Below are 16570 nucleotides of genomic sequence, written 5' to 3'. Positions count from 1 at the left end.
GGGCATGTAGCCCCACTAGACTTCTAAGGAAAAATTTCGTTTGGTCCCCGGGGGCCACTCCACCCCCGCGCTGGGCCCCCCCAAACCCAAAAAAATTCAGTTTTTCCTAAATAACTACCTGAACCGTGGCACCGAGGATGAAGACATTTTTATGGTATGTTGGTCTACTAGACTTTTACGGAAAATTTTCGTTTGGTCTCCGGGGCCACTTCCCCCCCCGCGCTGGGGCCCCCGTAAATTTTTCGTCAACGATACCAGGGACACCGAAGCACCGGGGAACATGAAATTTGGTGGGCATGTAGCCCCACTACACTTCTAAGGAAAAATTTCGTTTGGTCCCCGGGGGCCACTCCCCCCCCGCGCTGGGCCCCCCCAAACCCCCAAAAATGCAGTTTTTCCTAAATAACTACCTGAACCGTGGCACCGAGGATGAAGAAATTTTTATGGTATGTTGGTCTACTAGACTTTTACGGAAACATTTCGTTTGGTCCCCGGGGGCCACTTCCCCCCCCCTGCGCTGGGGCCCCCATACATTTTTCGTCAACGATACCAGGGACACCGAAACACCGGGGAACATGAAATTTGGTGGGCATGTAGCCCCACTAGACTTCTACGGAAAAATTTCGTTTGGTCCCCCCAAACCCCAAAAAATGCAGTTTTTCCTAAATAACTACCTGAACCGTGGCACAGAGGATGAAGAAATTTTTATGGCACATCAACCTAGCCCATAATCACTCATTTGTGATTTGCGCCCCTCCCATAAAAAATGAAAATGCAATATTATTCTGCTTTAATCGCCCCTATCTTCAGTGGAGATGTTCAGAACTGCACCATATTTCATGTGTATGATTAACTTGACAACCTCTGGGGGTATCCTCTGCTAAGTTTTGTAGAATTTCATCCATGGGGGGGTATAAAATAAATTCATTTATGTGCACATTTAGTGACTGTACACTCATCGGCCTGTAGATGGTGCTGTTGAGCGAAGGGTTGCTGGTTTAGGATGATACTGTCACACACACACATGCAGGAATACAAACAAACGCAAGCATGCACACACACTGACATCCACACGCACAGACACACACCCATACACACCCATACAAATCCACATGCACAGACACACACACACACAAACACACACGCGCACACATGTACGCACACATACATACACGCACAGACACACACACACAGACACACACATACACAAATACACACACATACACACACACACACACACACACACACACACACACACACACACACACACACACACACACACACACACACACACACACACACACAGACAGACATGCACATACTATTACTTTTTTTTAGGTATATACATAAACACGCAATACAGCCAAATTACTCCACGTCATTTATTTTTGTGGAAAGCCAGTGCAGGCCTGAGCGGCGGTCATATTTTGTACCGCGATGCGGTACATCTAGTTTATATTTTTAATGAAATTTCCCTTTAATAAATGCTGCTTTTAATAGACAATAAGGAACAATTTGGATTAATTTTATCTTTTCATTTGAAATATTGCTGTTGTAACTGTGATTGGAGTGATTTAATATAATAAATGTAGGTCTATCTAAAAACAGTTCTGTTGTACAAGTATCTTTTTGCAGACACAGACTGGGTCCAGTGTGTTTAAACTTTCATGTTTGTTGTTCGTGGCTATGAATGTGTGTGAAAGAACTGCTATGTACATGCTTGTGTATGTGAGTTGGTGTATGTTCATGTGTAAATGTGCGTTTGTACATAATTTGCGTCACAGTTTCTGCTGGTGGGTGTATGCCTCGGATCTGATCTGAATGGTTAAGGACCGGCAGCACAAGCATCTTTTGTGTGGAGATGTTTGTAGTGGGGTGAGTAACAGCGTGACACGAGTGATTAGCAATGCAAAGCTCCGGTACTGCGCCATAATCGGCACTAGGGAAACATCAACCCTTTCCTGTGCGACTTCAACCTCTTCTTCTGCTCAGGGACCACACCAACCGCAGGTAAACATCAGCCAAATATCAACCCTATCAAACACAGTACTAAACCTACCAATTAAACCTTTGTCATAATCAACTACCAACCATGTTCACTCCAGAAACTCAATAATCAACCAACTACCAAACCCAAACCAGTGAATTCAGCTGTGTGAAACTCCCCTCTATATTTAATTTAGAAAGTTTACAACACTCCCTGTTCATGGAATACTACACATAATAATATCAGAAAATATATTGTTTCATAACACTACTCTGGGAAACTGTAAATCTCTAGGCTATTTGAAGTCAAGATGTTACACAGTATCTTTAGACTCTTTAGTGGATTTCTGATGTACTTGTAGGATTCTGTATCTTTGTGATGACATCCATCATTGTATTTCACTAAAACAACAATAAAACCACAATCAACACTTTCCTAGCAGAGAAAAGAAAAAGAAAAATACTTTTTATAATATTTTACCTTTTTTAGACAACACTTTATATTCAATAATTTGTATAGTATGAATAATAATATTTATTATTATATACTAAATGATATTCTATTCTATGAAATATTAAAATATAATAGTTATATTCATCAATAATGTAAAAGCATGAATTAAAACATAAAATTACATAATATGAATGGATGTCCTGCACTATGATATCATAAGTTTTATGAATTTTCACATGGATACATATTATTGATTCAGGGTGTTTGCAAACCAAACTTTTGGCATATTTCTAATTCCTAAACTTACCTATAACCAATTCTAAACTCACATATACAATTTTAGTTCATATTGAGTGTGCTTAAATTTGTTTATTTTTTTTGTTACATGGTCCTGTGAGGTAACACTGTAAATAATCTCAAATCATTAAATTGTGTTCCTTTTTTTTTAATTTTTTTTTTTATTGGCTTTTTTGAGTTTTAATTACACCCAAACTTTTTTTATTTTGTCAATTCAAATATATTGGACAAATGAATTGGATAGACATAGAAAAGTTTACTAAAAATCCAAAAAGATTTTGCCTTTAATAGTGCATATAATTTTAATATATAATATAAAGCTTAAAATAGCTATTACATAAATCTATGAGGCAGAAAGGCAAAAGTACAAGATGGAAGATACCCGGTGACCCATATCACACAAACACACTCATCAAAGCACACACTCTTGTTCTGTGACTGAACCCACGCTTTCATTGTGTGATGGGAGAATGACATTGGCTCTGAGTTCGCCGGTCACATGGGTGTCCATTCCTTCATAAATGGTGGCTGCAAGCCGGAGACACTCCATCTGACAGAAGTACACACATATAGACACAGGCATACACACACACCGGAGACACGGCGGGTCTCAGAACCCCTCTGAACGGGCTTTGCCCATGCCACTAACACCACCTGCGGAGTCTGGTAATGCTGAATACTGCATAAATCTCTTTCTGTCATTTACTTTCTCTGTCTGTCAGAACATGGGTGGTCTGCTGCTGTTTTCTCCTGTAGATGTAGTTGTATTTTTTCTCTTTGCATTTGCTTTACTTGTGACATGTAAATGGGTTTCAGTCAATGAGGTTCTTTTAGGTAGTAGTCATGAAAAATCACTTTGTGCAAGTACCAGCCTATACAGAACAAGTTCATTGTTAGCTCTGGTCTCAGATTGGTCAGAATTAAATTTTTATTATTGTGTTATGCAATGTTTCCGATATATTTTTAGATTTGAGTCAGACATGGTCATTGTGTTACATATTATGATGTCTTATGGTTATTGTGTGGTAATAAAAAGGCTTAAATCAAGACTGTGATGTAATAATGTTCTATGGGTTTTCTATTTTAAATAATTTTTTATGTATGGATTTTTATGTTGCAGCCATTAGTTACTCTAGTGTCACATGATCCTTCAAAAATCAGTCTGATTTTGTGCTTAAGTAACATTTCTTATTATCAATGTTAAAAACAGTTGTGCTGCTTACTATTTTTGTGTAAACCATGATGCATTTTTTTCAGCTGAGTATAAACTGCCACTTTTGATCAATTTATTGTTTCCTTGCTAAATAATAATATGTATTTCTTAAGAGAGAGAGAGAGAGAGAGAGAGAGAGAGAGAGAGAGAGAGAGAGAGAGTTTGCTAAGAGTGGAGTTTTTCTCTGTTTTGCAGATCTGGAACCAAAAATGAACTGGGCGTCTTTTTATGCCGTGATCAGCGGCGTGAACCGGCATTCCACAGGCATTGGGCGGATTTGGCTGTCTGTTCTCTTCATTTTCCGTATCATGGTTCTGGTGGTGGCGGCGGAGAGCGTGTGGGGCGACGAGAAAGCGCATTTTATCTGCAACACCCAGCAGCCTGGCTGCAACAGCGTGTGCTACGACCACTTCTTTCCCATCTCTCACATCCGACTGTGGGCGCTGCAGCTCATCATGGTCTCTACCCCCGCCCTGCTGGTTGCCATGCACATTGCACATCGTCGGCATATCGACAAAAAGTTGTATCGCCAAGCTGGCCGCACCAGTCCGAAGGACTTAGAGCAGATAAAGACTCAAAAGATGAAGATTACCGGTGGCCTTTGGTGGACATACATGATTAGCCTGCTGTTCCGTGTGTTATTCGAATCTGCGTTTATGTATCTCTTCTACATGATTTACCCAGGCTACAAGATGTTCCGGCTGGTAAAGTGTGATTCGTACCCGTGCCCAAACATAGTCGATTGCTTTGTGTCCCGGCCAACAGAGAAAACGGTGTTCACTATATTTATGCTTGCGGTGTCCGGCATCTGCATCCTGCTCAACATCGCAGAAATCATATTTCTTGTTGCTAGGGCAACAAGTCGCCATCTCAATAACTCCAAGGACTCTGCAGTGGGAGCCTGGATCTCTCAGAAATTGTTTTCCTTTTAGAAGTGCTCGTCTAGTCACCATGAAAGCTAAATATTTCACTCAAACACTTAATGTTAATGAGGCCTAATAATATCCTCACCTCATTGATGATGTTTTTTTTTATTATTTTTTTTTATAACTCAATGGCCCAGTTTCACAGACAGGGTTTTGATTAAGTCAAGATTAGGCCTTAGTTCAATTAGGACATTTATGAAGCTTTTATAAACGTGCCTTAGAAAAAACATTACTGGTGTGCATCTTGAGACAAAACAATGGCACTGACATTTTTTTAAAGACATGTCAGTGCTAGCTTTCGGTTAAAACAACTCAAACATTTTAGTCTGGGACTAGGCTTAAGCCTTGTCTGTGAAACTGGGGAAATACTTTTTAAAAGATATAGGCACAACATGATATTACTCCAAAAATTTTTAGACCATTGTTTAAATAAATTTACACTGCTGTATAAAAATGTTATATTGTAGCTAAAAATACTACAATTAAAGAAAATCTTAATCTTAATTTATTTGTGATGGAATCTCTGCCTGATGACAAAGATTAGATTTCACACATTGAGATTTATTGCAAATGTCAAAAGTGTTTGTAACAAAAAAAGTTCAAAATGTTTCAATTCATTCATCAGTTGTAGCTACTTCATTATCCTGTAGATCAGTGGGTTTTACCAATAAGTCTTAAACTGATTTAAATATAGGTATATTCCCATAATCTTAATTGTTAATGCTAAAAATGAACACACAAAAACACACCTCATTTTTATTTGAGCTTATTATTGTTATGTCTGACAACAGAAGTAGAGGTAGCCTACAATCAGCTTACATTGGATTGAATATTGTCTCGGACAATGGTGATCTTGGAGTCAAAAAGGATGAGAACCACTGCAGTAGAAAGCTAATTTATAATCAAATAAAATGTTCTGCTATTCATTTTCCACTTACATAAATGTGTGCTTAACTATGTAGGTCTATAACTGCTATATAATATGCCTACAAACATCTACACACAGTTTATAGCAATTCAGATTCATTATGATTTCGGGATTTTGTGTCAAACAAATGTTTAAAAGTCTCTTAATTCCACAAGAAGCCTACTCGTAACTTTGAGATTTATTTTTGTTTTACTTGTACTCTAGGGGGCGCTACAGTTCCAAAAGACCAACTCAGTCTCGATAGAAACCACAGTGACTGTAATGCTTTATCTACAATATCAAGGTCAGCCTCTCGGAACATAATGATGATACAGTTTTTATTTATTTATTATTATTAATTACTTTTTACATTATAAATGGGCAGGACATTTGTTTTAATAATCTGTTGTTAAAATGCTTATTATTAATTTGGACTGACCTACATTTGCTACGGAGGTCAGCAAATATTAAAATATTTCATAAACCTGTTTATGAAACTGTTTTGAGCCCTGGGTCTTCTGTCACCAGCCAATCCAGATTTTACCTGGGCTTATAGGGAATGTAAAATATTCCCTGTCATCTGTCATTCTACATATCCTACATTCAAAATAGCTACAATCTGAGACACACAGCTCTTGTTTTTTGTCTACCTCTTGCTCTATATCTACTTGTTCTCTGTTTGGTGCTAAACACACTTTAAAAAGGTAGAAATGAAAATAGACAGACAAAAATAACAATAATTTGTTTTAGTTACTTTCCTTCAAAGGGAGGAATGCATCCGTTCAACTGTGAGCTCAGCCATTGGGCCTGACAGCTGTCACTCACCAGAAAGGCTTTGAGAAACCAGGCAGGTGGTACACTCTTCAAAATTCTCCCTAGGGATTGTGTTCCCTGCCAAAATTAACCCTAACACACACACACACATACATGCACACACACATATACAGTGTATTTGTATGGGCCAGTCTTCTCTTACTGTTTGAACCAGTGCTGGAATAAAGAAGAAAGTGTGTGTATGACAGAAGACGTGCAGCACTGCGTTTGTGTGTGAGGGGATTTTCTAACTCTGGACATTTAAGAAAGGTAAGTTTCACACAATAAAACTAAACAACTTTCACACACTCTACCTTATACACACATAGAGACTGATAGCACTGGAACATCATCTGTCAGAATGAAAAATCAATTTAATATCCTTTCAGGTTCAGATTATAATCACAGTTTTTTATTCCTTTCATTTAACAGCATGAATCAATCTTTGTCTCTATATGTAAAGATAATGGCTTTGTGGCACAAATGATTGTCAGACCCTTCAGGTTTTGGGAAGTAAAAGTGTCCTATATTTAGTATTATGACTAATGTGATTAATTCATATATGACTGTGTGTGTATATTCGTCAGTGACTAATCACAGTATGTCTGAGTGATTATCTGAGGAAGGATGTGTATATTGGTTTTGAAATACTTTGTGTTTAGCATGTATTTGAGAACCTGTTCTTCAGAGAATTTGTGTGTGTGAACTAAATTAACTCAGTAGTTAGATTCATATAAAATGGAAAAAAAATCCATATTTTAGCATATTATTATTATAAGTGTATTACATTAGAAATGTAGAAGCAAACAGGAAGTTCATGGGCAGATGCTCCCCCCTCGCGCAAAACTGAATCAGGTTCCGCCGCCTCTGGAGAAGTGTACACAGCCCAGACACACAGAATGGCCATCGCCGTAACAGGGAGTACAATTGACCTCTGAGACACCCTGACTTGCTACCACCAAAGAAATGCCAACTGCTCGCACCGCCATCAGCGGTGTGTCCGCCAAAATGGAAGCCAGTCTCAAATGCCTATAGGGACTGCCTTGGTAGCTTCAGGTGCAGGGTTCACGACAGCCGGAAACTCTGGCATGGCGGCCATGACTTAAAGAAGTTCTGGCGTGGCGGCCATTGCGGCTGTAGACTCTGGCGTGGCGGGTACAGAGTGAATGTTGCAATGCAAGATCTATATAATGTTCCAGAGTCTTAGTTTTGATCTTCTGCCTGTTTTTTTGGTGTGTGTGCTGGATTTCCCTGTTTGCCTGTGTTTTCTGCTCTGGTGTTGTTTGTCTGGGTTGTCTGCATTGGTGTTTTGACCAAATTGCCTGTTACATGGATGTGATCTGGATTCTGGATAGCGCAAAAAAAGCTGCATTTGGATCTTCACCCAAGTCTCAGAGTAGTCCGTAACAGAAGACTTCGCCAACTATGGACCCAGCAGTGTGAATTATGCGTTACTGACAGGGAGATTGACCAGTCGAGGACTATATCAGACTCTATTGAACTGGCATATCTAACTTTGTTGAACACAGTATGCTTCATGATATTTTTTTGGGGGGGTCTATCTGAGCTGTTTACATGGACACGGGAAACCAGGATACAAGGGCTCAGAATTGCAGTGTCACATTGAACATACAAGACTTTGCAGTTCACACTGAATGAGTGAAAACACCAGGCTTATATGGGCAGAGTTTAACCAGATAATGAGACACAGGTGGTAGTGACCAAACAAAAATGTGTACAGGCAATGGGTTATGGGAGTTGAAGTTCATGTGGGAAAGCAAGGGAGTCGGGAGGAGTGTCCTCTGGTGGAGATCATGGGCATGGTGGAGAGATGTGACAAATATATGACTGAATGTAACCAATCACCATTTAAGTCTGCTTTTTAAAAACTGGTAAAAAAAATCATGAGATTATTCACTAATTATTTTGTTCTATTGACAGATAAGAAACAAAAATATGTAAATGTTACAAATATTACAAATTAGATATTTTCCAGAAAATATTTGACACATATTTATAATGTCTTCATTTTTTACAGTATACACGAACATATATAACTACCTTTATAATTTAGGAGGGGGGCCCCTTCGCAAGGCCATTATCCTATTTGGAGGTCCATAGCTTAAAAAAGTTTGAAAACCCCTGAGTTAAGACAATTTAATGTTTAGTTAAACGGAATCAATACACAGACAGTATGGAATACAGAAAGGATGAAGTGTGTTAAAAGATCCATGTGTGTGTGTGTGTGTGTGTGTGTGTGTGTGTGTGTGTGTGTGTGTGTGTGTGTGTGTGTGTGTGTGTGTGTGTGTGTGTGTGTGTATAGGGGTCGAGCATGTCCACCTGTTTCAGGTCATGCTCAAGCACGAAGACATGCAAGTCAAACCTCAGGGCATATGACAATATATATGACGAAGAACCTTCAAAACCCCACTCTACTACTGTATATGTGTGTGTACATACTTAACCAGATTACTTGTGTGTAATGTAACAAACTAGATGTACCGCATCGCGGTACAAAATATGACCGCCGCTCAGGCCTGCACTGGCTTTCCACAAAAATAAATGACGTGGAGTAATTTGGCTGTATTGCGTGTTTATGTATATACCTAAAAAAAGTAATAGTATGTGCATGTCTGTCTGTGTGTGTGTGTGTGTGTGTGTGTGTGTGTGTGTGTGTGTGTGTATGTGTGTGTATTTGTGTATGTGTGTGTCTGTGTGTGTGTGTGTGTGTGTGTGTGTGTGTGTCTGTGCGTGTATGTATGTGTGCGTACATGTGTGCGCGTGTGTGTTTGTGTGTGTGTGTGTCTGTGCATGTGGATTTGTATGTGTGTGTATGGGTGTGTGTCTGTGCGTGTGGATGTCAGTGTGTGTGCATGCTTGCGTTTGTTTGTATTCCTGCATGTGTGTGTGTGACAGTATCATCCTAAACCAGCAACCCTTCGCTCAACAGCACCATCTACAGGCCGATGAGTGTACAGTCACTAAATGTGCACATAAATGAATTTATTTTATACCCCCCCATGGATGAAATTCTACAAAACTTAGCAGAGGATACCCCCAGAGGTTGTCAAGTTAATCATACACATGAAATATGGTGCAGTTCTGAACATCTCCACTGAAGATAGGGGCGATTAAAGCAGAATAATATTGCATTTTCATTTTTTATGGGAGGGGCGCAAATCACAAATGAGTGATTATGGGCTAGGTTGATGTGCCATAAAAATTTCTTCATCCTCGGTGCCACGGTTCAGGTAGTTATTTAGGAAAAACTGCATTTTTTGGGGTTTGGGGGGGCCCAGCGCGGGGGGGGAGTGGCCCCCGGGGACCAAACGAAATTTTTCCGTAGAAGTGTAGTGGGGCTACATGCCCACCAAATTTCATGTTCCCCGGTGCTTCGGTGTCCCTGGTATCGTTGACGAAAAATTTACGGGGGCCCCAGCGCGGGGAGGGGGGAGTGGCCCCCGGGGACCAAACGAAATTTTTCCGTAAAAGTCTAGTAGACGAACATACCATAAAAATTTCTTCATCCTCGGTGCCACGGTTCAGGTAGTTATTTAGGAAAAACTGAATTTTTGGGGGTTTGGGGGGGCCCAGCGCGGGGGGGGAGTGGCCCCCGGGGACCAAACGAAATTTTTCCGTAGAAGTGTAGTGGGGCTACATGCCCACCAAATTTCATGTTCCCCGGTGCTTCGGTGTCCCTGGTATCGTTGACGAAAAATTTACGGGGGCCCCAGCGCGGGGAGGGGGGAGTGGCCCCCGGGGACCAAACGAAATTTTTCCGTAAAAGTCTAGTAGACCAACATACCATAAAAATTTCTTCATCCTCGGTGCCACGGTTCAGGTAGTTATTTAGGAAAAACTGATTTTTTGGGGGTTTGGGGGGGCCCAGCGCGGGGGGGGAGTGGCCCCCGGGGACCAAACGAAATTTTTCCTTAGAAGTCTAGTGGGGCTACATGCCCACCAAATTTCATGTTCCCCGGTGTTTCGGTGTCCCTGGTATCGTTGACGAAAAATTTAAGGGGGCCCCAGCGCGGGGGGGGAAGTGGCCCCCGGGGACCAAACGAAATTTTTCCGTAAAAGTCTAGTAGACCAACATACGATAAAAATTTCTTCATCCTCGGTGCCACGGTTCAGGTAGTTATTTAGGAAAAACTGCATTTTTTTGGGTTTGGGGGGGCCCAGCGCGGGGGGGGAGTGGCCCCCGGGGACCAAACGAAATTTTTCCTTAGAAGTCTAGTGGGGCTACATGCCCACCAAATTTCATGTTCCCCGGTGCTTCGGTGTCCCTGGTATCGTTGCCGAAAAATTCAGTAAGGTGACGAAAAAAAAAAAAAAAAAAAACTTTGACAATCCCTATATGACCGGCTAGCTACGCTAGCGGCGGTCATAATTAATCATATTTTAGGGACAAATTTGTAAAATTTTGTGTGAGCCAAATCTGCTAAAAACCTCATTTGTAAAAACAGTATAAAGTAAATAATGTTTTTTTTTTTGTTTTTTTTTGCAGAAAGATTTCTGTTAGGGTTAGGTTATAGTATTTTAACAAGATGCAAAAACAATACAAGTCTATGGAATGTCCCTATTTAAATAAGTGTGTGTGTGTCTGTGTGTGTGTGAGTGCAGGGCTCGACATTAAGGCTTGTCCGCTTGTCCGGGACAAGTGGATTTTTTTGTAGGACAAATGGAAGAGAAAATGAGTTGTCCCACTGGACAAGTTAAATTTCAAACAAAATAAAATGCCATGTTACTTCACGTTATGTGCCACTCATTACGTCTATTTTACCGATTTAATTTTACCGATTTGAAACGAACACATTTTGAAGTGTTTTTGTCCATTCTGAAGCCTGTATAAAGGTCAGATAGTTTTATTTTTTACACCAAGAGTCACCACTACCTCTGGTGATACTCTGGTGATACACTGCACACCAGCGTGCAAAGTATTACTTTGTATTATGGAGTCTGGAGATTCTTATTTCTTGTTGAAGGGGAACTCTATTCTTGGGACACGTTCCTTTCTACTGTTTCAACTGAATTTTTATTAATATTGATAGTGTTTGGATGCTTTCAATGGTTTGTTCGAATTCTGCATTAGCAAAACACAAAAACATAAATGATAAAATTACAAATCTTTACCCGGACAAGTGACTTTAGTGCATGGACAAGTGAAACATAAATTTACTTGTCCGAAGGACAAGTGCCTCAAAAAGTTAATGTCAAGCCCTGGTGTGTGTGTGTGTGTGTGTGTGTGTGGGGTCGAGCATGTCCACCTGTTTCAGGTCATGCTCAAACATGAAGACATCAAACCTCAGGGCATATGACAATATATAACAAAGAACCTTCAAAACCCCACTCTACTACTGTATATGTGTGTGTGTGTACATACTTAACCAGATTACTTGGAATATATGCATTTAAGGACAAATTTGTAAACTTTTGTGTGAGCCAAATCTGCTAAAACCCCTCTTGGGGACTCATTTGTAAAAACAGTATAAAGAAAATAATGTTTTTTAAATTTTTTTTCCCCTGTAAAATACAGAAAGATTTCTGTTAGGGTTAGGTTATAGTATCTTTAACAAGATGCAAAAACAATACAAGTCTATGGAATGTCCCTATTTAAATAAGTGCGTGCGTGCGTGCGTGTGTGTGTGTGTGTGTGTGTGTGTAGGGGTCGAGCATGTCCACCTGTTTCAGGTCATGCTCAAGCATGAAGACATGCCAGTCAAACCTCAGGGCATATGACAATATATATGACAAAGAACCTTCAAAACCCCACTCTACTACTGTATATGTGTGTGTGTGTGTGTGTGTGTGTGTGTGTGTGTACATACTTAACCAGATTTCTTGGTATATATGCATGTGTGTGAAACAAATTAATCATATTTTAAGGACAAATTTCTAAACTTTTGTGTGAGCCAAATCTGCTAAAAAACCTCTTGGGGACTCATTTGTAAAAATGTGTTTTTTGTGTAAAATACAGAAAGATTTCTGTTAGGGTTAGGTTATAGTATCTTTAACAAGATGCAAATACAATACAAGTCTATGGAATGTCCCTATTTAAATACGTGCGTAAGTGCGTGCGTGTGTACGTGTGTAAGTGTGTGTGTGCGTGCGTGTGTGCGTGTGTGTGAAAGGGATAGTTCACCAAAACATGTTGTCATCATTTACTCACCCTCAAGTTGTTCCAAATCTGTATTTCTTTCTTCTGTTGAACTCAACTGTCTGGTTACTAACATTCTTCAAAATTTCTTCTTCTGTGTTCAACAGAAGAAAGACACTCGGACAGGTTTGGAAGAACTTGAGGGTGAGTAAATGATGACAGAGTTTTCATTTTTGGGTGAACTATTCCTTTAATACATGATGGATCTGTAGTGGACTGAAATTCAAAACATCAAAGTATATGTCAAAGTATTTTTGTAGGGATGTATCCGTACTAAGTATAGAATTATTCATTAAAATAATCATTAAAACAAAATACAATAGAATTTTCATATCTATCTTTTTATTATTGGCCATAAAAACTGATTATTGGCTCATTCAGAATTGTAATTGCTATTGATGCATCCCAATATATTTGTATGTTTTTGCAGGTGGGCACGAAACAGTAATGGGAGATTGGAACAGTCTTGGGAAGCTTTTGGAAAGCGCCCAGGAACACTCCACAGTGGTGGGCAAAGTCTGGCTCACCGTACTCTTCATCTTCCGTATCTTGGTGCTCGGTGCTGCCGCAGAGAAGGTTTGGGGTGATGAGCAGTCCGGTTTCACCTGTGACACCAAACAACCTGGTTGTCAGAATGTATGTTATGATATAACCTTCCCGATCTCTCACATCCGATTCTGGGTGCTTCAGATCATCTTCGTCTCCACTCCGACACTGATCTACCTGGGCCACATCCTGCACCTGGTGCGCATGGAGCAGAAACATAAACACAGTGATGACAGCGGGGCAGACAAACAGGCACTTTTAAGCTCCAAAGATGGAAAAGGTCCTATACGTGATGAACAGGGGAAGATCCGCCTGCAGGGAGTCTTGCTACGCACGTATGTCTTCAACATCATCTTCAAAACACTGTTTGAGGTGGGCTTCATTGTGGCACAGTACTTCCTGTATGGATTCGATCTCAAGCCACTGTACACCTGCAACAGGTGGCCCTGCCCTAACACCGTCAACTGCTACATCTCACGACCTACGGAGAAAACCATCTTCATCGTGTTCATGCTGGCCGTGGCCTGTGTCTCTCTGCTGCTCAACCTGGTGGAGATGTATCACCTGGGTTTCACCAAGTGCCGACAGGGCCTCCGTTACCGGCGCGCTCATTCTGTGTGCGACACTGAATCTAAAGCACCCAGTGAGATGGTTCAGTTTGTGCCAAACTACCCATATTTTCCAGCTCACGCTCCTCCTCCGGCTCCCTTTCCCGCTGAGCCGCACTTCAACCTCTCAGAACCCGATGGAACCTTCCCACAGCATGGCAGCCGCTCTGTTTGCAAGCAAAACCGCGAGAACATGGCTGTAGAGCGCAGCGGAAAACCTGACGCAATGGATGTCAAGACCAGTAAAGCGGCGAATTCTGTCCCCGGATCACCAGCGAGCCAGCAGCGCAGGCCCAGCCATTCAAGTCGCTACAGCAGCAACAAGACCAGGATGGATGACCTCAAAATCTAACCAGAAGGAAACGAGACTCCATCACTGTTTCCGGGCTCTTCCGTTCTGAACACACAAGAGATTCTCTCTCTCGCTCACCAGCACTGAGCATGATGAGATTCATTTACAAAAGTGTCATTTAGAGTGACATCAGAATCAGGGAGTCTGAATGTAAATTGGTGTGATGCTTTACTTGAATTCATTTTGTGGGAACATTGCAATCACTTGATCATCGACTGAACAGATTGATGATTGAATAATGGACTGAGTCATATGGAGCCCATTTCTGCCACATAAGAAAAAATTTATGCTTTTGGTAAATTATAATTTGGACATAATTATGAGATAGAAAAAGTTGAATTTATGAAATACTAAGTCATAATTATGAAATAAAAGTTGAAATGATGACATTACTGGGTGACATACTAATCTAAAAACCTTCTCATGAGGGTTCACATTCAGAGAATCAATTCAATTAACGAGATAAGAGGTATACAGCAGACTTACCTCTGTTCTATGACAGTTTTCCAGCATCCCTCCACCACACCATCTCCTCACTTCTAATTATCCCTATCCCAACCTGGGATGGGGGGAGCTCTCTGCGTTCGGGCCAAAATCCGAGCTCGGAACAGCACGCCAAATACGCATTACCTTTACTCTATTTAATTATATACAAGTGTGAACGCGTGAAAGGCCCTTCTACAAGTTCGTTAGCAAAGGGTACATGCCATGGTCACTTCAAATAAGTATTTTTATTGTTTATGGTCATGTGATTCAGGGTGGTGATGGAGTCCTCATTAATTTTAAAGCTAGATGGCGGGAGAGTTTGAGTTAACATATAAATAGAATCATTTATAGAATAAGAAGAAGGGGATTTTGCGCAACAAATTTCAGTATTCTATGAAACAGGTCCAATCACCTCCAGTCCAGGTCTTTTGCATGTGCTTCATTAATTATAGAGCTGCTTTACTCAAGATGCCTTTAAAAGAGCTACCAAAGATGAGCATAATGATGTCCATTGCATATGCTGCTGGACTGCATCTAAATGGGTTTTTATTTTTCATCTTCTCACTAACATTCGGATATTCAAATTTAATAAAATGGCAACAATAAAAAGAACTAGCTTGGTTAGCCGATTACCTTAAAAGTCCATAGATATGGCCGTCAGTTCATACTGCTGTTAACACATTCTCCGACAAGCAATATTACACACATTTGTCATACATTTCATATGAAGTTTAAATAAGTTTCATCGGTAAGAAATGTGTTTAATAGTAGATATGTTCCAAAAAAGAGACAGAGAGCAATTTTTGTCATAATTATGATTTACCAAAGCATGAGTTGTTTTCTTATGTGGCAGAAATGATCTTCCATAGGTATGATACTTAAGAATGATTCAGAATTGCTTTACATTTACCAGCAATAAAATACTTAGGAGACTTACGGGTAAAATGTGAATGTCTGAATTTTGTGAGGTTTTTTGGAGGGGTGGGGGGTTTGGACAGACTACGGAGGAAAACTGATTTATTTATATTCTTTCATTGGCAACAATAACCACATTTTACACGTCAAAAGCTTACAACAGTTACATCATTCAGACTTCAGGTCTGTTTTTTTTGTTTTTTTTACCAGGTGTTTACAGAGTCTTCAATGTGTCTATGGCCTGTTTAAATCTTTTTAGCCAGAGAACCAGCACTTTATGAATGTAGTGTCCACACATTCTCAGCATGTAAACATGATTGATATAAAGCAAAGTTGCTATGTGTGTGTTCACTTCTTAAATAAACACTGAAGACTATTCTTAGAAAGATGAAATGAGTGCCCAGAGACACTCTGTATGAGCATGAGTGTCCGGTTTGAAACCTGATACAGGTCTAGCAGACGGACGGGAAGGAGCACCGATTGGCTAAATCTGTCCCATTAGGCAAGAGTAGCTCAAATTCAAGTGGCTTAAATAGTTGCAAAAAGCATTTCAGCAGATCCAAAAAGTTTAAAGTGTCACATGGGCACTTTGGCACAATGATAATGAATCGTTATGTCAAGCCAGCTAGGCAGCTCACAAGGTTTTGGAGCAGGGTTAGAGAGATGTTGGTCATTCAAAGGCAGCATCATCCTGACTGAAAAGGAGCCTCAAAAGTGACTAATTTGAAATAGGCTACAAGTAAAAAGGTTAAATAATCACTTATGCCCACACAAAGAGTCTCATGTTAGCATGTTGCTAAGCTAATCGCTTGATACTTTCACAATAAATACACAAATATTAGTTGAAATAAAATGTATGCATTTTCAAATATATGAAAGACCGGTGAAAGATTAGATACTTTCAGTACAG

General features: G+C 40.2%; 2 protein-coding genes across 3 annotated transcripts; both read left to right on the top strand.

Annotated features, from left to right (window-relative positions):
• Positions 1–1873: 1873 nt before the first annotated feature.
• gjb1a (gap junction protein beta 1a) lies at positions 1874–5380 on the top strand. 2 transcript variants are annotated; one of them, XM_082168733.1, is made up of 2 exons: positions 1874–2010; positions 4146–5380. In XM_082168733.1, the coding sequence occupies exon 2, from the start codon at positions 4160–4162 to the stop codon at positions 4880–4882; it is 723 nt and encodes a 240-aa protein (XP_082024859.1). In that variant the 5' UTR covers positions 1874–2010; positions 4146–4159; the 3' UTR covers positions 4883–5380. The 2 variants fall into 2 exon arrangements, with proteins under 2 accessions (XP_082024859.1, XP_082024858.1); XM_082168732.1 differs by lacking the exon at positions 1874–2010 and adding an exon at positions 3263–3403.
• A 1364-nt stretch (positions 5381–6744) lies between these two features.
• Positions 6745–15044, top strand: gja2 (gap junction protein, alpha 2). Its single transcript, XM_082171740.1, has 2 exons — positions 6745–6866; positions 13184–15044. Exon 2 carries the CDS (start codon positions 13201–13203, stop codon positions 14257–14259), a length of 1059 nt encoding a protein of 352 aa, XP_082027866.1. The 5' UTR covers positions 6745–6866; positions 13184–13200; the 3' UTR covers positions 14260–15044.
• Positions 15045–16570: the final 1526 nt, after the last annotated feature.

The sequence above is a fragment of the Leuciscus leuciscus genome (genome assembly GCF_965113295.1).
Source record: "Leuciscus leuciscus genome assembly, chromosome: 5".
In the NCBI taxonomy this organism is placed as follows: Eukaryota; Metazoa; Chordata; class Actinopteri; order Cypriniformes; family Leuciscidae; genus Leuciscus; species Leuciscus leuciscus.
The sequence above is the reverse complement of the archived record's forward strand: the minus strand, read 5'-3'. Positions and strand labels throughout refer to the sequence as shown.

What these genes read in the sequence shown, in the direction of transcription:
- gjb1a (XM_082168732.1), top strand. Translation starts at nt 3,376, where the DNA reads ATGCCACTAACACCACCTGCGGAGTCTG. An exon ending in AACACCACCTGCGGAGTCTG is followed by an intron (nt 3,404 to 4,145) that starts GTAATGCTGAAT and finishes TCTGTTTTGCAG; the next exon opens with ATCTGGAACCAAAAATGAAC.
- gja2 (XM_082171740.1), top strand. Translation starts at nt 13,201, where the DNA reads ATGGGAGATTGGAACAGTCTTGGGAAGCTTTTGGAAAGCGCCCAGGAA.